At 44.2% G+C, this 23,988-nt stretch overlaps 1 protein-coding gene across 1 annotated transcript in view; it reads right to left on the reverse strand.

Annotated features, from left to right (window-relative positions):
• Positions 1-970: 970 nt before the first annotated feature.
• LOC146799890 (adenosine receptor A3-like) overlaps positions 971-23,988 on the reverse strand; it is a 57,182-nt gene continuing 34,164 nt past the window's right edge. The window contains exon 2 of the mRNA XM_085620825.1: positions 971-3,484. Coding sequence (XP_085476951.1) covers positions 2,860-3,484 — 625 coding nt within the window. The 3' untranslated portion in view covers positions 971-2,859. The remainder of the gene's footprint in view (positions 3,485-23,988) is intronic.

A 23,988-nucleotide genomic window follows, 5' to 3' on the forward strand; every position in this document is an offset into this window, starting at 1 on the left:
GTGAGACGAAGGGGGTGATTGCAGCACCAGAGTTAAATGCCAGTGGCAGTATTTTCCAGATATCCAATAATCTCAAGAATTTTATCAAGGTTGATAGGATTGGTATTCTATTCTTTACTGCCCCATTTGAATAGAATGAGGCAGATGCGCTGTTATCTCAGGTTGTGTAGGTGTGTCTGTGTGTGTCAGGTATGTTTGAGTGTTAGTGTTTTCTTCATTTTGCTGTATGTTTGTGTGTACATGCAAATGTTCGTATGTGTAGGTTCGTATATGTGTGTGTGCGTGTGTGAGAGATAGAGAGAGGGAGGGTGTGTGTTTTTTCTGTACTCGCTACAGTGATGCACACAGCTGATGGCCATTGAAAGATGGGGGGTTGTATTTTGTCCTCCTGGTGGGGTCTCTAACCATCTGCTCTTCAATAAATGTCCTTATAATCCCATCCTGTCGTCTTGGTAATTTCATCAGCGGCGGTTCTTCGATGGGAGCGGGGGAGTGCTGCCCCCCTTCCCACACAGCTGCAGAAAGCTGGAAAAACAAAATGGAAAAGGATTTTATTACCATTTTAGTTTTCCAGCTTTCTGCCGAACTGAGAGGACAGGGAGGGGCCAGTGCACCATCACATCGGTAGCAATGACAAGTGGCCATTTCAGCGTGAATTGGGCATGTCGGTTTGGCCAGCTAAATTAGTACGGGCAAACAGACATGCATAATTGATCCTCTCCATCCCTGCTGCCATAGACAGCCAAGTTGGAGAGCAGACACAGGCCTTCAGTGCTCTTCGGAGTGCTGAAGCAGCCCGCTCCAGGCAATCCAGACAATTTCCTCATGCAGCATGAGAGCAGTGTCTGGATTCGATAAGTAGCTGCATGAACTCGGCCTGGAGGAGTCGGGTGCTGGCTGGAGGAGTGGGGAGCCGGCTGGAGAACACCAAGGACAGGACATGCTGCAGGCTGAAAAGGCAGGTGATATATTTTTTTCTTTTCATTTTAAATATAAATGTTTATTTTATATTGTTACATTTGATCTATATTGACCCACCATTTTCACGGGTCACTAACCGCCACTGAATTTCATGACATTTCTGAAAAAGAGGCATAGGCATATGGATTTAATTACATTTTCCGTGGTAAAACAAATTGAAAAAAAGACTCTCACTAGATCCAGACAAATGTGTAAGCAATGTTCACTGCTGTTAGCTATACGTTATAACAAGCAAAAACTGGCAGGAGTGCAAGGTTACCTGCACGTGTTTCTGTGCACGAGAGTCTGTGATTGGGTAGACTGTGTGTTGTTGGTGTACATAGGTACCTCCAGGTATGTTTATTTGTTGTGCATAGACGTTTTCAACAGTCTTACTCTGTCTCCTTGTGCGCATGTGTCACTATAGGTTTTATGCTTTTGTGCGCACGTATAACGCAAAAGCCACTCCCATTGACTTTGTCAATACTTGTTCATTAGTGTTTCCAATGTATTTACTGTTTTTGTCATTTGCATCAATTTCTTTAAAGACCATGAGTTAGTAACAGGTATCCAGAAAGTGTTTGCAGTCTTTCCATATGTTTTCATCCTGTTCAGGATGATTCCTTGTAGGCATTCTCTTACAGTATTGCTAAAAATACACTTCGCCTTGCACTACACTTTGAAAAAGAACAAAAGTGTATTGTTTACACTTTGCTTTCTCTAAGCTCAAATTCCACTGCCCCTTTACTCTGTAAGGTGCGAATGCCAATGCCCAAATCCAAGGATATTATCGAGTTGTGAACCGAAGTACTTTTTAAAGGATTTATTTTGATTGAATTCGTCATTTATGTCTGCTGTCTCAAGTTGGTCTGCTTCAAATCTCCGTCAGGGGGCAGGCAGAGGCGTTTGCAAGACTGTTGTCAATGGGCCCGATTCACAGAACTAACTTAAGACAAAATCCGAAACTTACTACCATTTTGGTATTCACAGAAGGCACTTACTCATTTTGGTATTCACAGAAGGCACTTACTCATTTCGGTATATACAGAAGTTAGGACTCCTAACTTTACTACTCCTAAACTGAGAAAAATCCTAACTTTAAGACTTTCTGTATTCACAGAAGGCATTTAGGAGTCCTAAAGTTAGGAGTCCTAACTTTACTACTCCTAAACTGAGAAAAATCCTAACTTTAAGACTTTCGATATTCACAGAAGGCCTTTAGGAGTCCTAAAGTTAGGAGTCCTAACTTTACTACTCCTAAACTGATAAAAATCCTAACATTAAGACTTTCGGTATTCACAGAAGGCATTTAGGAGTCCTAAAGTTAGGAGTCCTAACTTTACTACTCCTAAACTGAGAAACATCCTAACTTTAAGACTTTCGGTATTCACAGAAGGCATTTAGGAGTCCTAAGGTTAGGACTCCTAACTTCTGTGAATACCGAAATGAGTAAGTGCCTTCTGTGAATACCAAAATGGTAGTAAGTTTAGGATTTTGTCTTAAGTTAGTTCTGTGAATCGGGCCCAATGTTTAGTTAATGAGTGTTCCGTGGAATAGCCGTGCTTTCAGCCCTCATAGGAACTGCGTGATGTTTTTTTTGATGTAAAGGAACAGTGTGAGGGAGTTCCCTTGATCTCCTTCTCCAGAGGGAGTAAACTATTGATCGCTGAATGCACTTGACTATTCTTTTTTTCTTTCCAGTTTTTTGCAAGATTTTTTCTGTTACAGTTCTTATATAGCGCAAACTCGACATGAAAACTAGTTGCATTACACAAGAACACATTCATTTTTGGCAGGCATGGGGAGATTAAGTGATTGCGCCCAGAATCTAGGCTCTGAGTGCATCATCCATTGTCCATGTGAAGTGGTCACCACCGAAAGTCCGTCCATAGTTCACAGCTAAGATATGGGCTCCAACGAGTTCTCTTCACTAAAACTCATGGATTCGCCACCTTTCCTAAAGACGACCTTGCAGACAATGTCCTTGTAGGTTTCTCTGAACTTCTGTATTTTGAAGGCATACACCACAGGGTTCATGGCCGAGTGGGCGTGAGACAGGAGGATGCTGCAATAAAGTGCAGAACTGAAAGCATTACCCTGACAAATATGTGGCCAAAAGTATAACAAACAATTGATGAACGAAATGGGCATCCAACAGAGAACAAAGAGGAACAGGACCAATGCTAGAGACTTTACAATTTTATATTCCCTGACATAAAAAGTGCTGCTTCTCCTTGATGTCATGCTTCGGTTTAAGTTCTTCTGGAGCAGGTAGAACATTTCAAGGTACAAGCCGGAAATCAGAAGCAAAGGCAGGAGGACCCAGCCAAGGAAATTGAAGTAGAACATATAATCCATGCTCATCACAGTGGTGAATCGGCATTGAATGAAGGACGAGTCGTTTGTTTGTATGGTTGCACTTGAGTTCCAGCCAAACATCGGTACCAGTCCCACGACGAAAGATACTAGCCAACAGGCCATGAGGCCGAGCCAAATATTTGTCTTAGTTGTCACAGTCTTGTACCTGTGGGGAAAAAAGTCTTCATTAATACAAGAATGTTATTCAGTCAAGTCAGCGTGAGTAAAACACCAGAATCATGTAGACTTAGTAAAAGTACAATTGAGGTAGTAAAAGAAAGACACTATTAGGATGGTGGCTATTGGGATGGTGGTCCTCTCAGGACCCTTTGTCGCAGTGACACTGCACCTGTTGACCTGATGATGGCTACGCCAATGGAAAGTGACATGATTTCATATCTGGTTTTCTCACCATCTTTGGCCGCGATGAAGAATGAGTATAGCATACGGGCATTGTCTAGATACAAATGGTAAAAGTTGGCAGAAACCCGATTTCCTCTATTAAGCTGTCATTGCGAATTTTGAAGTCCTACGTGGACCCTTAACTTTCTGGGTGGTGGGAGGGAGATGGAATTCCACCCTGGGCCATTATAAATAGACTAACGCTACCGAGGACTAGTTTCCGCCCAACCTGGCATGACAACAATCCTCTCACTGGTATCTCCTACCTGCCCTTGAACAGGTGGAAAATGGCAGCTGATCTTTCCCTGGAATTGCGGAAAAACGACCAGTAAAGGATGAGTTGTTCCCAGCTCTTTTTGATTACACTCGTAATTGCTGGATTTTGGTGGGGTGATACTGGCCACAATTGGACATTACAGCCCACAGTATCCCTGACCCAAAATCCATCAAACTTGTAACAAGTGCCTTAGTGTTTGTATTAATTTCACATTTGTGGAACAAATGTGGGTTTGGAGTGGCACAGACATGTTGAAGGTTTTACTTTGTTACTGGCACATTGTTTTGTATTGAAAAATTTATATAATGCTTTCTACTGCAATATGGGGCTCTGAGTGCTTGTCTACATGGGTAGGATTTTACCCATGTATGGTGTCTGGTTGGAAGTGTGGTGTCTTTGTCTTGGTCCTAAGTAGAACGTGTTTTTTAGGCCATGTGTGATGATCCCCTCAGGTGCAGTTATCGTGTCATGGGATGCATTGCTTAGCAATGTGATAGATGATCATTTGTGTGAGACAGGTGCACAGTTTATGGTTTTATAGTAAACTCACAGCTTTGAGCAGCTCTCTACGTCTCTTTATGGTGTTATTTATTATCATAGACGATTAACTGGTTGGTTACTTCACTGGTTGTCCATTCTGCAACATTTTGTTTAAAGTTTATGGTCCTGAGCAGCCATAGGTTGGAGGGAGAAATGCTGGAGAGATCTGTTGAGAAACACTTTGTTAATGTCATCCCATGTCTGAGTGATACTGTGAGATGTCAAGGAGAGGTCATAGTATGTAGCATTTCGGGACCAGCAGTGGTGGACTGAATAGAGTCTTCCATCGGCCAGCTGCATGTGGCAGGTATCCCTTACCTCTTCAGTTGCTGTGGACTAGTACACCACCGGACAAAGAACCTAATCCATTGTAGTTCTGTCTTATGTGAAAGTAAAATTGTTAACCATGAAAAGGGAATTATTATGCAGCCTGTATGAACTACAATCAACTTCCCGAATGCTGAGTTTCATAGTATTACTGTGGGCCAAGATGGTTATGCATTGCATTGTATTGTAGTTGCATTTATACAGTGCTTACTGCCCCTGACAAGACATTTAAGAGCTTTACGCTGGTGCTCCGGATCCTAGGTTAGTGGTTAATGCACATGTTACTGGGATTAGTCTTGTTCTCTTAGACTAACCATTCAATGCATTCACTTCAGTTTTGTTGCAGTGGTTTATATTAACAGGAGCAGGGCCGTTGCTTGGTCAGTAAGATTGGGGAGGGTCTCAGATTTGCAACAATCAGGCTGGCATACAATATTCAAATACATAATAAAACAAGCAGGGTGCATGAGAGGGGCTAAAGGGGAAGTGGAAAGGGAGGCGAATGCAGATAGGTACGGGTTAGAAGTGAGAGAAAACACCATATTTTTTTTAATAACGAACATTTTTGAAGACAAGGAGCCTCAATGGTGCCCTCGTACTGCTATTTGCTCAATGTGCATCCATCCCGTGGTACCAGCGACCACGGGATGGATGCACATTGAGCAAATAGCAGTACGAGGGCACCATTGAGGCTCCTTGATTTCTCCACCCGTTCTCAAGGTTCATGAGGCAATACCTCACATACACCTAAAACATATAGTACATGCTTTCCACATAGGAGGGATCTTAGCCCTGTCCTGATGAAGATGCCTTTGCATCGAAACATGTTGACAACATATTAGGAGTAACCACACATTGAGTAGGAAATCTCCGCACCACCTTTTTACTAGTACCAGCCCCCCTTGACTTATTAAAGTTTTTTTGTCTTAAGGAGCCAGGTCCTCTTTAATCTCACATTTACACTTATCCCAGACCCTCCCTTTGCATTACACATAGCACTTTATCATCAGTGCTCCCGCGTAGTCGCAGGTCATAGCACGCCCCGTCCCGCAGCGGGGCGGGAAGACCCCTATGATGAAGCATGACACCATGGGTCATTCTTGGTGTGTGAGGGGTATTTAAACAACTTTGTGTGTGTCCAACCATTGTGGGACATGCAAACCCATCTATCTCAGTTTTTTGAACCCAGGTTTTTTGTTTTTCTCTAAGAGATGGATCCTTATGTTTGGTAACTTGTATCTTGGAGCCCCTGTATAAGCCATAGTCCTGAAAAAGTTTGCTATGTAAATCACACAACAAGCATCATATAAAATACGAGAAATTTACTTCACGTGAAGCTTTGACATTGATACGTCATATTATACCACTGCACTGAGAAGTATTTGTTCAAAATTATAATTTTTAAAGCTAAACCATTAGTGCACTAAGAAGCAAGACAATTGTCATGTAAACCCTGTGTGTGGCCCAAATAATAATAAAGCAACTTGATAGTCTATTAAATCAAGCACCATAGGTTTTTTTACAACTGTTATTCTGAACTCACATATTTGAAAGTGCTTTCTTACACGATAATCAGGAAAAAAGAATTTTGATGAAATAAAATATTTGCCTAAGATCACACATTTTAAGTGGGGAAGCCACAATTACCCAAGGTTTCTGGTTTCATTTTGTACAAACCAGCCAGGAAACGGGTATCTATTTGTCTTTCCTTATGTTAAGGCTTTGAAACCCTTCTGGGTGAACGTGCGCTTTACAAATATGCATTATGTTATGTTTATGTTTTTACCTCTTTGTGCATTTTAAAAAAAAGTTTTAATAGCTTGAGCTCAGCCTGAAGGCATTGGAGTGCTTTACAAGAGCACCAGTTACATTACCCAAGGTTGCCTACATTGTTTACAGGCACGGGGAGACCAAGGGGCTGATTTGCAAGCCCCTTGCGCTGCCAGTGCGTCCCTTTTTTGTCACTGGTGTTGTATGGTGCTCTATATAGCAACCAGTAGTGTGCCAGGAGACGCGTTTGCAAAGTGGTGGAGAAAGGGAGCGTGGCCTCCGAAGACCTCTCAGCAATTCCTCTATGTGGGACTTACTGGAGGTAGCCTGAGGGGTTGTTGGCCCCCAAGGACCCTCAGTAGCCAAGGGGACCTCATCCCCAACCAGTAGTGCACCAGGAGGCGTGCTTGCAGATTGGTGTAAAAAGGGAGCTTGGCCTCCAAAGACCTCACTGGAGGCCCCCAAGGACCCTCAGCAACCAAAGGGACTTCATCCACAAACCAGTAGTGCACCAGGAGGCGTGTTTGCAGAGTGGAGGAGAAAGGGGGCGTTGCCTCTGACCCCCTCTCAGCCATCTTGCTATGTGGGACTTACTGGAGGTAACAGGAGGAGCTTCTGGCCCCCAAGGACCCTCAGGAGGCAAGGTGAATTCATCCCCCAACAAGAACTGCACCAGGAGGCACAGTTGCAGACTGATGAAGAAAAAGGGCATGATCTCCGAAGACCTCCCACAAATCCCACTATGTGGGACCTACTGGAGGTAGCAGGAGGTCTTGTTGGCCCTCAAGGACCCTCAACATCCAATGAGACGTCATCCCCCAAGCAACAGTGCACCAGCAAGCGCGTTTGCAAAGTGGTGAAGAAAGGGAGCAGGTCTTAAGGTGACTAGCTAGTCTTTTTTTTAAAAAACTTTATTTGAGGAGGATAGCTCTGGTACCAGGGATCCCATCCCAAGGGGCCAGGGCTATTTCAAATAGATTTGATTTGATTGTGGAATTTATATAGCGCATTATTGCCCAGAGGCGTTTAGGCGCTTTTGCGGAGGAGAATGCCGGAGATGGTATATTTTAATTTGAAAAGAGCCATGCCTTTAGAAGCTTTCTGAAACCGAGCAGTGTTGGACAGCTTTTGATATTTAACGGAAGCAGGTTCCACAACCTCACAGTACCCAAGACAAAGCTTCTTCCTCCTCAGCTCGCTTTCTTGAATTTTGGTGTCTGGAGGAGTTTGCTCTGTGCTGAGCGTAGGTGCCTTAATGGATGGTACCATGTGATGTGTTGCTTCAAGGATGCTGGTCCTGTTATATTTCATATCGGTACCCTACTATAGGTCCAGGGAACATCGTACACTTTCCCTACATCAGCACCCGTTATTTCATATGAACGAGCCTTATAAGGACATAACTCCAAATAAGGACAGAATGCCTTGTATGGACATAACGCCTCATAAAGACTGTAGGCTTTTATGGACTAAACCTTTCACCTAGTTCCATGCAGAGGGTAGGTTTTCCCAATCGATATTGCTAAGACGGCATCCTTAGCGCATATGAATAATTGATGAGTACACTCTCCAGGAAGTACACTTCACTTCTCCCATCGACGCACAAGGTTTAATCCCCAACGTCATCCTCATACTGAACAATGGGTAACACACGTACATAGACTGTATAAACACAGCACCTCTTGCTATCAGAAGACAGGAGGAACCCGAGACTTCGAGGCCGACACACTGACCAGAGAAGCTGCAGCTCCGGCATGCCATCGCTCTAGCTCACAGTGGTCTTACGATCCCTTGAGTGTCCAGTTGAAGTCCAGGACGAAGTCCCACACTCTCACTATTCAGGTAGTGGGGTTCGACTAAAAGCCTAGTGCGATTCTTGGGTCTTGGGACTCTTAGGCTTAGGCTCTATAGCACCTACTCATATACTAGGTACTCTTAGGTACATCCAGTCAGGCATCTCAGGAGTACGCACTTTATTTTATAAATGCATTCTATATTCATGTATCTATTCATGACTTTTACACAATGGTAGAACAATACTATTTCTTTTTATTCACTGTACTGCTGGTTCTATTACATGCTACTGTATTACAGTTATAGCAGTCCATATATTTTACATGAGAAGAACAAAGGTACAATAAACTCTTATTGTGAAAACGCCCGACTGTTTCTTCTGTGTAACTCTCCGAGAACAAAACAAGCAAGCACGAGTGACTGGGTGAAAAGCAATATATTGTTTCCACGAGTCTGAGGTTATTTATTTATTTATTTATGGGTCTTATATAGCGCCAGAATCACCCCATACGGGGTATCTTTGCGCTCGGACAGCCTGAAGACCTACAAAAAGAGGATCAGACTTAAAATAGCTCTGTTTTCAATAATTTCCTGAAGACTAAAAAGTTGGTGCATTGATGTAGTTGTATGGGGAGAAGATTCCAGTATCGAGGCGCAAGATGAGAGAACGCTTTACCTCCCATCCGTGCTAATTTGATGCGAGGGGTACAAAGATATGCTATATGACTGGATCTCAACAATCTGGTAGGAGTATATCTGACTAATTTATGAGCTAGATAACCAGGACCCAAGTTGTGTAAGGATTTGAAAACCATACAACAAATTTTAAACTTGACTCTCTTTTTTATTGGGAGCCAGTGGAGGTCACGAAGAAGAGGAGCTGAAGGAGTCCTGGGAGGTGCAATATTGACTAAACGGGCCGCGGTGTTCTGGACAACCTGTAATTTATTTAAGGATTTTTCTTTAGCTGCAATCAATAGAGCATTACAGTAGTCCAATCTACTGATAATCAGTGTTTGAACAAGGATTTTGCGGGTTGTTAGAGGGAGGAAAGGACAGACCCTTCGCAGAATGCGGAGAGTATGGAAGCAGGATCTGGCGGTGGTGTTTACATGTTCTTCTAGAGTTAGACCCTGGTCAATACGCACTCCTAAGTTCTTTACTATATCTTTTGGGGACGGGGCCGCACCTAATTCCTCTGGCCACCAACTGGGGGACCATCTTAGTTTTGCCTCTCCAAATAACATTATTTCCGATTTATCTGTATTCAAATGTAAGAAGTTCTCCCTCATCCATTGCGCGATACCTTTCATTCTGTCTGAAAAGATATCTTGGATGAGTGGATTTGATTTATCAAATGACAGCAAAGGTTGCGTGTCGTCAGCGTAGGATATAGGGGTGAATCCGAGCCTTCTAAGAAGTCCTGCCTAGGGGGTGACATAGATGTTGAATAATGTGGGGCTCAAACAAGAGCCCTGCGGGACCCCCTTGTTGATACTGGTGGTTTGAGAACGGTAAGGACCAAGATTAATAGTTTGCGTCCTATTAGTTAGAAAGTCGATTAGCCAACTCAGGGCTTTGCCCCTATCACCTATATCTTTAAGGCGGGTGATAAGAACCTGATGGTATATGGTGTCGAAGGCAGCCGACAGGTCGAGCAGGACCAGCATCACTGCCCGACCATTGTCAGCTGCCATTCGGATGTTGTCTGTGACCTCCACTAATGTTGTTTCTGTGCTATGTTTCGGGCGAAATCCAGACTGTGATTGATCTAGGCAGGGAGTGGTTTCAATGAACTCAGAGAGATGTTTATTAATATGTTTTTCGAGAAGCTTACTATACAGAGGAAGCAGAGAAATGGGTCGGTAGTTGGTAATGTCTTCTAGTGGCAGCTTCGAGTTTTTCCTTATGGGAACAACCTGAGCTGCCTTCCATTCAGCTGTAAGAACACCTTCATCCAAAGATCTATTAAGGATAGAACAAACAGGACTGGCCAGGGTAGTAGACAGAGTGGCGGCAATTTTTGCCGGCATAGGGTCTAAAGGCGAGCCTGATTTAGTGCTCCTTAAAAGAGCGTCTACTTCGGTGCTGGTACAGGCAGGAAAGGTATCCAGGGATTGTAAGGCCGCCTTAACGGGAGTTAATTTTATGTGCGGACTAGGGCAAGGCACGGAAGTCGAAGTGATTTTTTGATATATTTTTTCAATTTTCTGAACTAGATGATTTGCAATATTATCACAGAGGATTTGTGAGGGAAGTCCATCGGTATTGCATGCTTTGGGGTTAGTGAAAGTGTTTAATATTTGGTAGAGCGTGCGGAAGGAATTTTCGGCATTATCAATCTGAGTGGCTATATATAATTTTCGAGCGAGCTTCAGATTTATATGATAGGCTGCCAGAGTTCTTCTGAATTGATCTTTATCAGCTGGATTATGTGAAAGGCGCCAGGTTCATTCTAGCTTTCTACAAAGGCATTTTTCTATTTTCAGATTGGACGAGTACCAAGGGGCCTGAGCACGTTTGAGGGGGTTTAGTTGTGATTTGGAAGGGGCTAAATGATTGATGGCGGCCATAAGATTGGTGTTCAAGGATGCTAATTGTTCCTCCATACCATCTGATTCTCCATAACGGAGAGGGATGAAGGAATCCTGAAAGGATTGAGGTGTGATTTTATGCCACTGCCTAAATTCTCTGGTGGGTCTGGTTTTGAACCCAACCAATTCTTGTTTACCCTGAACCGAGAAATCCACTAAATAGTGATCAGACCATTCGAGGGGGGTTGTGTTATTATAGAGGATGTTCGGGGAATTGGTTAGAATGAGATCAAGCATATGTCCAGCCTGATGGGTGGAATCGGTGTTGATCTTCCTTAGGTTTACTGTGGATAAGTCAGCTAACAAGGAGAATGTTTCCTTGTTACCAAGATTTTCCCCCTGAACATTAAAATCCCCTAATCGTAGGAAATTATTGGTAGAGATTACATGTGGAGAAATTATTTCCAGTAGACAAAATGAAAAGTTGGATAAGGGCCCCTGGGGTCGATAGACCAAGGCACCTTTCCAGCATAATTGAGGATATATGTCTGCTCTGAAAACCAATATCTCCATCATGTCAGTACAATATTGTTCAATAATAACTACTTTAATAGGATCCTTAAATATGATTGACAGTCCTCCACCTGTTCTGAGAGGCCTGTCTTGTCTTTGGATGCTATAACTCTCTGAGAGAGCGATGGCAATGTCGGGATTAGAATGGGACTTCGTCCAAGTCTCTGTTAAGAACCCGATGTGGGGGAGGGTAGAAGATAGCAGGTCCCAAATATTGATGGCATGTTTGGGTAGTTAATGCACATTAGCCAGAAAGCAATTACAGGTTCTAGTATGTTGATGTATCAAGTTTAAGGACTTTTGTTGAGAATGCAATACCTTAATAGAGGTTACATTTTGTACTGAGCATTGGAATCTACAGTGTCTACAGGAGACCGGGCCTTCGAGGGTTGCCGAGAGTAAGCACGAACGAGTGGGGAGATTACTAAGATGACCCGGGATCTAATGTCTCTGAGTTCATCATTGGAATATTTCTTAAGTGCAGGGATATTTAAATCCCGATTTGGGCTAGCACTAACAGGGGTTCTGGCCACTGGCGACGACCAGGCGTGGACGGGCGCAGACGGGCTTGCCTTCGGCGCGCCTTCGGCGTGCCGGCGGCACGCCCGCTGCGCGCGTCCGCTTTGCGTCAGCTTCGCGTTGTGCCTTTCATCCTTTTATGCTGCCGACTAGAGCGCTAACTGCCCAAAAAGAATTGGCCGGAAGTGGAGTCTGACTGCCTTCCGGTGGGTGTTGCTCCCTCCACACGATCGGAACGTTCCGCGGTGGACCGGGGAGGCACCTACAGTGCTGCAAGGATTTCGTGGCAGATACAGGTACAGTGAACCAGCAAAACTAAACAGATGTCTGTGCACGTTATTTCAATTGGATTAATTATATTAAAACCGGATACGATTAGAACAAATAAAAACAGGATAGATTTCACAAAAACGGAGCCCTTTACCAGGCGCTCACGTCGTCTCTTGTCAAAGGTCTGCCTGCGAGGATTATCATTCACAGGCGTGTCCGCTGCGCGTCGTGCCTTTCATCCTTTTATGCTGCCGACTAGAGCGCTAACTGCCCAACAAGAATTGGCCGGAAGTGCAGTCTGACTGCCTTCCGGTGGGTGTTGCTCCCTTCACACGATCGGAACGTTCCGCGGTGGACCGGGGAGGCACCTACAGTGCTGCAAGGATTTCGTGGCAGATACAGGTACAGTGAACCAGCAAAACTAAACAGATGTCTTTGCACGTTATTTCAATTGGATTAATTATATTAAAACAGGATACAATTAGAACAAATAAAAACAGGATAGATTTCACAAAAACGGAGCTCTTTACCAGGCGCTCACGTCGTCTCTTGTCAAAGGTCTGCCTGCGAGGATTATCATTCACAGGCGCGTCCGCTGCGCGTCGTACCTTTCATCCTTTTATGCTGCCGACTAGAGCGCTAACTGCCCAACAAAAATTGGCCGGAAGTGCAGTCTGACTGCCTTCCGGTGGGTGTTGCTCCCTTCACACGATCGGAACGTTCCGCGGTGGACTGGGGAGGCACCTACAGTGCTGCAAGGATTTCGTGGCAGATACAGGTACAGTGAAGCAGCAAAACTAAACAGATGTCTGTGCGCGTTATTTCAAATAGATTAATTATATTAAAACAGGATACGATTAGAGCAAATAAAAACAGGATAGATTTCACAAAAACGGAGCCCTTTACCAGGCTCTCACGTCATCTCTTGTCAAAGGTCTGCCTGCGAGGATTATCATTCACAGGCGTGTCCGCTGCGCGTCGTGCCTTTCATCCTTTTATGCTGCCGACTAGAGCGCTAACTGCCCAACAAGAATTGTCCGGAAGTGCAGTCTGACTGCCTTCCAGTGGGTGTTGCTCCCTCCACACGATCGGAACATTCCGCGGTGGACCGGGGAGGCACCTACAGTGCTGCAAGGATTTCGTGGCAGATACAGGTACAGTGAACCAGCAAAACTAAACAGATGTCTGTGCAGGTTATTTCAATTGGATTAATTATATTAAAACAGGATACGATTAGAACAAATAAAAACAGGATAGATTTCACAAAAACAGAGCCCTTTACCAGGCGCTCACGTCATCTCTTGTCAAAGGTCTGCCTGCGAGGATTATCATTCACAGGCGTGTCCGCTGCGCGTCGTGCCTTTCATCCTTTTATGCTGCCGACTAGAGCGCTAACTGCCCAACAAGAATTGGCCGGAAGTGCAGTCTGACTGCCTTCCAGGGGGTGTTTCTCCCTCCACACGATCGGAACATTCCACGGTGGACCGGAGAGGCACCTACAGTGCTGCAAGGATTTCGTGGCAGATACAGGTACAGTGAACCAGCAAAACTAAACAGATGTCTGTGCGCGTTATTTCAATTGGATTAATTATATTAAAACAGGATACGATTAGAACAAATAAAAACAGGATAGATTTCACAAAAACTGAGCCCTTTACCAGGCGCTCACGTCGTCGTTGTTGTGTTCTGAGGTTGCCAAAAACTAATCTCTCTGAAAGCAGGAGAGTCTAGTGCGAGTGCGAGCTAGCTAATGCAAACCATAGGCTAAAACATGCGGCGGGGTGTACGGAGTTAGTCTGCCACCAGACCCACAGTATATGTTATCGGTAAACGTCGTAGGTCCTGCATGACAGGGTACTTTTGGGACTACACTACATGGTGCCCAACGTGGTATAATAAAGGTGCACTTACTCAACAGTAGAATCTGAGTAGCTCAGTCGTGCTTGGTCTTATTGTCAGAGACCCTACTTACAGAACCCAGAGACGTCTGGAGTGAGTGGGAAAAAACTCCGCCACAGTTTAGTCGGCGAGATACCCTATGTATTGGCTGTTGGTTAATCAAGCTTGAAAGGAAAATTTCCCAAAATTGTGCATAAAACCTTTGCAAAAAACTTTTTCATAATTTCCTTGGACAATAATTCCGTGTCTTAAACACGATGGCGGACGAGGAAAGAAACTTAAATCCAATAGACAATCTAAATCAGGCACTTAATCAGTCTAGTGAGGAAGATACGAATGCAATCCAAATTGCAGCCAAAGTGAGACAAACTCTGACAGTTAAACTTGTCAAACATGGGTTATCACCCAGAGGAGGTGTAGTAATATTCGTGATAGAGGCACACGAAGATTTCGAAACAGAGGTATTCTACTCATGGGTTATATTCCCAGCAGCAGATGCTGTAACAAAAACTTTTCATTATTACTTACATGATGACATTCCAGCGGTCTACACTCCGTTTGAGGAGACTGAGATTCCGCTTACTTTCCAGGAACATATTTTCTGGTTTAATGGCGCCCTACCCCACATAAGAACAAGAGCAGGGCTTGGTCCTTTAGGGATTCCAGGAGCAACATGGCCGATATTAGCGACCTATGCACCACATCCAGACATTGACACAATGCCACAGGATAAACTACTTGTTCAACACAAAGAGTTGATAAAACTCTACAGAAACACGACAAACTTTGTCTTGAGGACACTTGTGGGCTAATCCACAGTAATTACAACTACAGCAGCTCCTACACAGAGCTCAGGGACTAAAATTACACCACAAACATTACACGCGGTAATGGGCAAAGTGCCCACAAAACGTGAACAAATTCCTTTCTGGGTAGCTCAGAAAATAACCCAGTTAGAAGCAGTATTTCCAAATACAACACCATTTAAAAAACACAGAATGTTAACAATCTGTTTGCCCGTGGGTATAACACCACAGTTAGAGGACTGCACCTCTTGGGGTACAGTCTTTGCTGCCATAAATACCAGGACGCATGGTATTCCTTCACTAGCAGTAGTGCCAGATGTAATAAGACAAATACAAAACGACTATGGAGCAGAACCTGCCCTAAACTTAGGGATGAAGTTATTAAATAACTACGACCAGGTATCAGCCATTATACTAGCTAACATTAAAGGGGAAGCAGCATCAGTGGCAATCCGCCAATGCCTAAGGGAGTTCACTCCAATAGAACAGGAGAATGAACTACCCAAAATAATTGAAACTGCATATGCAGAATTAGGCACAGATAGTTTGGGGGAAACGCTTTAAAACCACAGCTACAAGGCAGTCCTGAAAAGGACACTTTTAAACAAACACCAAATTCTTCAAAAAAGAAGTGGGATAGTAAAAAAGAAAAGAGATCTCAATCCCAAGGTAGGTCTCCCCAAAGGGAGCCCTCTGAAAAGAGGTACGACCTTAGGAATTGGGATAATATTAAGAATCCTGACAGGTATCAGGATATTGATACACGTTCCTCTCGTTCCTTTAAGGGTTAGAAAAAAGGCTCCGAAAGAGAAGGACGGTCAGAACACAGAGAAGAGCACACACAGTCCAGAGACAAGCAGCGCGCTCAAGACTTTACTTCTAAAAAAGAAGAGAAACAAAATCCAAAACCTCAATTTAAGAAAAAGAAAGTTGCTGGTCTGAAAATCAGACATGCCCAGAATTCTGAGGACACAACTTCTGAACAGGGAATGGGCTCTGACGATGCTAGACAGTGCGGCAGAAGTAACAATAGCTCGCCTGAACCTGAAGGAATTTCTGGTGACAGCGGAGTTGAATGATTACATCACGGTGGAAACACCATAGTGAGCGTCCCACATAAGTTATATGAAGTAACACTCAGGCTGGAGGGGGACAAACCCAGGAAAGTAAAAGCTCTTTTTTGGAAGAACTCATCGTCTGGTTATGACATCCTGTTAGCAGAACAAGATTGGCCGCCTGCATTCGTTATGGAGTGCCCCTGGGGAGAAAGTGTAATTTTTCCTGCATTTTCAAACTACGTTCCCGTTCACTTAAAACATGCGTATGCACAGGAGTGGGCAGTAGCTCATGCTCCTGCACTGTACAAAATCACGCAGGGTGGGATGAGAACTCCACCTACCATGTGATCCCGTTAAAAGTTTCACCTACTGTTCAGAGGCAATACCCAATAAAGCAAGAAGCTAAAAAACAGATCAGGGAGATCTTAGATCAACTTGAGTACCAGGGGGTCATTGAAAAATGTCCCTCACCAATGAACAATCCTTTGTTTCCTGTCTCTAAACCTGACAACACATATCATCTAGTTTTAGATTACAGACATTTGAACTCATGCACAAAGACATTTGCTGTCCAAAATGCACATAGTGCCGCATTAATGAATAACATCGTGAGCAAAAAATACAAAACCACACTTGATATCTCAAATGGATTTTTCTGCCAAAATATAGCACCTGAAAGCAGGTTTCTGACTGCCTTCAGTGCGTTGGGGTCCCAGCGACAATCCTGTCGTTTAGCACAAGTGTATAAAAATAGCCCAGGTGTATTTTCAGCAAGAGTAACAGAGTTACTTCAAACTTTTGATGAAGAAGCGTTGACCTATGTGGATGATATTTATCTGACTGATGACGACTTACTGAGGCACTTGACTAGGGTAAGCACCATTATTATGGGATTTGCTGCAGAAGGCTATAAGTTCAACTTTAAAAAGTCAAAAATAGCTCACCTCAATGTCCTATTTTTGGGATATGAGCAGTCAAGTGAAGGCAAAAGTCCGGCAGCTAACTTTTTAGAGAAGTGTGCGCTGCTCCAACCTCCAAAATCATTAAAAATCTACAATCAATACTGGGATTCCTAAATTTCAGCAGGATATACATTTTAGATTACGTATAAAGGGTAAAAACTTTCTATGAATTAATAAAACCTGACTTTTCAGCCAGGTTTTTGAACACAAGAACATACCAATATTCTTTGCTTACTTCTGGAAGACATGATGGCTTTAAAACACTTACAAACGCGCGTAAACGTATGCCACTTATTAATCAGAATCATAGCGGGTCAATGTGGGTACAAATATTTAACCTTTAATGAGGGGGAAACTGTACCAATCACATACATATCACACCTGTACACAAATGCAGAAATGCATTTCACTTCAACATAAATGCTTTTGACAGCAGTTCAGACTGCCACGGCTAGAGAAAGAGCACTGGCTCAGGGGAAACGCATTATTGTCGTAACGCCAGTACCAGCTTTAGAAGCTGTTACAAAGGCCAATGTCCCAAATGTGAAAGCGTTACATCCCAGGTGGATACAATGGGCAAATTCTCTTACTGCAACAGACGTTGAATACAGATTTGATCCTAGTTTAAAAACTCAGGCATTCCTGCAATATGAACAAGAATATCCTCTACCAAATGATATCTTGCCTCTTGATCAATATGAATATATTATCTATACTGACGGACCTGCGCAACCTGCCATAGGGAGTAAGCAGCAATATTTTTCAGCGTGTGCAATCATTAAAGGTCGCATGCATAATGGCAAATTCCATCCTAGCTTCACAAAGACGCAATCTCTAGGAGACTGCACGGCTCAGTTGGAAGAATTAAAAGCACTAATACTTGCACTAAAAAATACGGCTCACGAAATCCCCACACTTATCGTGTGTGATTCTTTTTACTGTGTACAGTCGTACAATGAGTACTTACAACATTGGGAACAGAACGGGTTTAAAGATACAAAAGGTGGCACAATTAAGCATAAACTGCTATGGGAACAGGTAGTGGAATTGAAAACTGAACTACCAAGGACTCACGTGATCCATACAATGAGTCATCAACGTGATGGCGTTCACGTTGAAGGGAATTCACTGGCTGATAAAGCCGCAAAGGGGGCTGTTCGCGCAGCTCCCGTGTCTGCGCTGACTCATTCACAAACGAGAATAGATGGAGAAATAATGGTAGTTGTCATTGCATCACGCAAAGGCAGCACAGCAGTACCTAAAAAAATTCCACTCAAATACTCCTACAAGTTAGATGCACAAAACATTCCATATGCTCAAATTCTTGGAGTGGGGGACAGAGTAATACCAAATATGGATCGTAGGCAAGGTTTAATACTAGCTGCACACGAGGGTTTGGGCTCTGCGCAAACAGGCGTTACAGCGACCATTTCTTTACTGAAACAGCGCTATTGGTGGTCAGGATTATCTAAGCAAACTAAAAACTATGTCTTGAAATGCGACATCTGCCAGCAGATGAAAGGCTACACCACTTCACACCCAGCACAGACGCCATTACTGAAGTCAGACAAACCTCTTGCATGTGTGTACTTGGACCACTGCATCCCCTTACAAACAGATGGGGCCTACAAGTACATCATGGTTGCAGTAGATTCCTGCTTGAGATTCCTATGGGTTTGGCCTCAGCGTTCTGCTGACGCTCGAACTGTTATAAAAGATTTGCAAGTCTTTATCTGTACATACACAGTTAGCACGTTACACTCTGACCACTGCGCAGAATTTAGCTCTCGGGCTTACAAAGAGGCAATGGAAGGAATGGGCGTTGCATTGCAGTACTCATCTCCATATCATCCTGAGGGAAATTCTGTTGTGGAGAGAAAAAAACGGGACTTAAAGCAATCTTTAACAGTAAGGGTATTAGGCAAGGGCGGTAGTTGGGTCACATACCTGTATGGGGTTCAGCAGGCATTAAATAACCAGCCAAGAAACTCACTAGGGGGAGTCACTCCATATGAGGTCCTCTTTGGGACACGAATGTGGGTACCTGATCTTGATTGTGAAGGCGCAGTGGCGGATGAAAAACCATTTGACATCCATAATCGTTTGGCTGTTTTACAGTATCTGAAAGAATCCAGGAAAAAACAAAGCAATGTCCATCTAAAGCAGACCGCCACTGAAGAATTCAAGGTAGTCACGGCAAGACCTGTCTGGGTCCGAAAAGTTAGAGATCTGGTCAGAGAGAAAATTGCAGATAAAAAGGAATTTGGACCTTCTTACAGAAAACCTGTACCAGTCCTTGCAATGCACAGAACAAGAACTGTGCTGCTCCCGCCTCTTGCCGGAAAAAAGGAGAAAAGATTTGTCTCAATTGACTTAATCAAACCACACTATGTGGCCGATACTAAACAGTGGGCCTAGTGGACTCCGCTGTAGCAGACGCCCTCCTCTAGCTACAATCCAAGGAGTTCAAACAGAAAGACTCATCACGTTTGAAGAACCACCAGTAAGGGATGAAGGACTAAGCAACAACGCTATGGAACTTATTCCACTTGAAGCAAATATTCAACAACAAAATAATTCACAAGTTGCAATTCGACCAAATACAGACTTCTACATCAACTTGCCTCATCAAGAGGAAAATAACATTTCAACTAATCCCGATGCAATACCAACAATTGATCGAACAGCTTCTGGCTATTTCATGAACTTTGATACGTTTTAACTGGATCCAAGCGAGCCAGAAAGGACACCAGCCAAAACACCGTTCAAGCTACAAATAAAGAACTTTCTTCTCTTTCTACAAAAGACATACCTGATATCACCTTGGATTGAACTCTGGGTAATTTCTGGGTTAATGTTTTTCTATTATGGCTATGCTTAGTATTGACTTTTAGTATGCTTATTAATGGACATTACCTATAACAAGATTCCACAGCCCAAAAGGTCAACGTCATCCTGAAGCCACACACATCGTCACATCGTGAACAGAGAGACTTGTCATCAGTGAACATTACAGCTGTTCCTATCCCGGATGGTATAGTTTGGGACAAGGTTGATTTCAATATATTCGGACCGACCGAACTTTTAAAAATTAATCATGTATTTAAGATCTCATTAAGTGATTTCATTACCGCCAGTACATATTCTGACGATTGGGACACTGAAACAGTTAATAACATGTTATCTGATTTAGAGCAAACTGCTGGATTTTCTAACAATGACAAGTTGGGTGGTTTATCAGATTATGATAAATTGTACTGCTATCAACATTATGGCCATCACTTCCTACACAAGTCCATTTAACCTAGGAATGTATTAAAATACAATCAGTGGGAACATTGCCCAACACCACTGAAGAGTAGCTCACAAACATTTGCACAAAAATGTAAATACTTTTCAGGGTTTAACATCACAGATCCAGCCTCATTTTATTATAGGGTTGCACCAGAATCAGCACTGAAAATTATGCTAATAGACACCAAACAGATTTACTCTGCTTCCTTTCTGGCCCAATTGACTGAACAGGGTTCCGACCTATGGCAAGACGAAATTGAAACAAAATCTATTTGGGGTTCAAAGGACTGGCCTCATTCCACAGCAGATCATTTTTGTTAAATGAAACTGTGCAACAAACATCCTGTCTAGGAATAGCCAACATGAAGGAACTGAACACTCCAAAGTTTCCAACACCAAGGAATGGTGGGCAAAATTATTCTGGAAGGGAAGGGGCAACACTTGACGACATACTGAAGTACAATAGAACAGATCCCAACAGGAAGGAGTGGGTGGTTTGGCCCTTAGACACAAACACATGTTATAATAGTTCCTGCACATTACCAAGGGACTCAATATGCATAGGCCAGACCCACGTTATGTACAGAGAGAACATCCAGGGGTAGAGACATCGTATAGTGTTTGAAGTTGTGCCTACAATGGCTAGAGACCTGAACACTTGCAGAAGTAAAACAACAGTTAACTTTACTCACACAAGACATGGATCTAAGGGACATTTTACTAGGACCTAGGAAACAACGTCAAAAAACGTTTCATATATGCAGGCATTTATACTGCCTATGATGAAATCTGGAAGATTTCTAGGGGTGGGCGGAATTTGCGAAATTCACTTTCGCAAATTATCGCGAAAATGTAAAAAATCTCTGCAAACACGTGGAAATATCGCGAAGATGCGGAAGTTTTTTTCCCGCCCGTTCGCGGTATTTTCTGCATGGTCGCGGCTCGCCAACTTACCCATGTGGTTGCTCGCATGCGCGGCCATCTTGTTTTCAGTTGTCTCGCGGTGCATGATCGCGAGAAGAAAGACGTGATCGCGCGACAAATGACGTCACTGCGGGCGCGAACTGTCGCGAGACAGCGCAAATGGCTACCAACGACCGGATCGGGAAAACTTGTTGGCGAACGCGGGGATTCAGGTAAGGCGATCGCGCGCACGCGATAATGTATTATTTTACAGCGCGAGCAAGAAAAAAATTATCGCTAAGCTGCGGAATGCGGAAATTTTGACATTTTCGCGCTTTCCGCGGAACGCGAAAATGCCAAATTACCGCAATTTCCGCGACCGGAACGGACATTTAGCCCAGGCCTAATTAGATTTCCCAATATGAAGACGCAGAGAGAATACGGGAAATGGACCGTATTAACTTAGAAAAAGCTTTTGCTGTGGTGGATAATGGGTTAACAACTTTGACCTCCAGAGTATATTCATTGGGCAACATTGTATCTTCTGCTATTGACATACTGGAACAGGAGTTGGCCATATTACAACACGGACAATCTCCGTTACGTTCTATTATGTTATTGAGCTGAACGCTACAATCCTTGCATGCAGGCCTGGTGCCTTGGCGTTTTATAAACAGTACGTCTCTGGTTTCAGAATATAATCTAAATGATACACAGAAAGAAATGGCACAAAGGGGAGCTAAATATACAATGCTGCAAATGGAAAAACTGGACAGGCTTCCATTTACAATAGCTGAATTTCCATCAACTGAGTGGCTTATCCATGGCCAAATCACTCTCCCGGTCACTACATTCCAGTTTCACTATTGCCTTGAACAGAGGCAGACAGGCACATATGAAAAACTGGGTAAAGAATACATTAACCCGTTGCGTGCTCAGCTCGTCATGAGTCACAGTGGAGCTGTGCTCATGACGAGCTGAGCTCGTCATAACTGCCGCGGCCCGCCCGCGCGTGATTAATTCCCCGCCTGTGCGGGAGAATTAATCAGAAGGCGGGGTCATGAGGAGCTCAGCTCGTCATGAGCACAGCTCCACTGTGAGTCATGACAAGCTGAGCTCATCACGAGCACAGCGGCGCTGCGGCCCCCCCCCCCCCGCACCGCAGGGGAATTACCCCCGCAGGGAAGGGGTTAAGAAATCCTGGGATTTACCATATAAGTTCTGATGCCAGAGTGGGGATCGAGAAGTATATCTTAGTGGTAGCAACTGCAAGAACGCTTTAAGCGGTTCTCTCATATGCCAAGACATTGTTTTGCGCGGAGCCTGTAATGGTTCAATTTCAAATCTGTCTTGCCACATGAAAGAAACACCATCGCAAGTGTTTGAGTTACTTTTGAAAGGGAGTTACTTGATGCTGAACGATCAAGGTTATTGTGGCATGCTTCCAGGCATTGCATATCTGGTCACCGTGAACACCAGGGTTACTTGCTGTATGCAAGAATTGTTTCCTCCGACAAATACAGTCAGGGAGGTGCTAGTATGGCCTTCACTGAATGTTTTGTTGATACAGTTTGATGCTTTGAGCAGAATGAAAGCCATGTTTTTACAGAAAACCGTGCCACTGACCTCTGCTCAAGAAACCTTTGAACTTCAAGTTGTAAGGTCCTCGACCGAGATACAGGCGCTAATTCGAACAAACTGCCCCCTACATTTCATAGAAATGGTGGGACGCATCTTTAACATGTCTGATACGAGTGGCATTATACACCTATTTAAGACTTTAGGGTCCGGATTCCTTAGCACTTTCCAGACTATCCTCAGAGTTATTACTAACTTCATACACTCCGTGCTTGGGAGTATTTTCGGGGGTCTACCTCTGATACTGCTCGCTGTAGCTGGAATCCTGATTATCGTCTACCTGCTGCGCAATGGACGGACCATCCGCAGGCGAGATTGCGAAGGCTCTCCTGGAAAGACATTACCGTGAGCACATGGTACAGCATCTCGGTGCACCTCACCTAAGGGAACTAAGTGCTTCTTGGTTCTTATCCTTCAGACCAGTCTTTGAGGACTGCATCATACCTGTCTTCCGATGCTTGTTGTGCGGAAGCAAATGCAAGTTGGACATCTGTCTGACCCCTCTGACGGAGACGCCAGTGGACTTAGACTCCCGGCTGGAGGCCTTGTGGTCCCATGCTTGACTTTGTCCCCAGCATATTCCCATCTTGACGCATGCCTTCCTTAAGGAGCCGCAAGTGCCTTTCACGACTGAATTAAGGTTTCGAATTCAGTAATGGAAGCGTACACACCAGCTACTGGACAGGAGGAGTTATATCTATGCACAGTTGACGTGTTATGCAAGGTACTTCAATGTTTGTCCCCTGTTGTAGCAGTGTGGGAGCCGGCCTCGTGGCGTGGTCCTGATTCCCCGCGCTAAGCCGCACGAGGTCCCATGCACATCGGGGCTCCTCCATCTTGGATTGCACGTCACTCCACGTGACCACCTGTATGACCCTGCTCTACCCCGCCTCGGTCCCAGCGAGGCCCGACATCTAGACGCCAACCCCTGGCTCGGGGGATACCACGTGAGCCTTCCCACTCTCGGCGGAGGGCAGTATCGATGGGACCCCCTACCGTCTCTCCACACCTGGGTGTGATCACCCCACAGCTCTCTGGGGCCTGGCGCCTCTCCTGCTGGGCGTCTGGCCGCCCCCTACCCGGCCTCTCCGCCCCCTCCGGGCT

This window comes from Triturus cristatus, chromosome 8 (genome assembly GCF_964204655.1).
Source record: "Triturus cristatus chromosome 8, aTriCri1.1, whole genome shotgun sequence".
NCBI classification, from domain to species: Eukaryota; Metazoa; Chordata; class Amphibia; order Caudata; family Salamandridae; genus Triturus; species Triturus cristatus.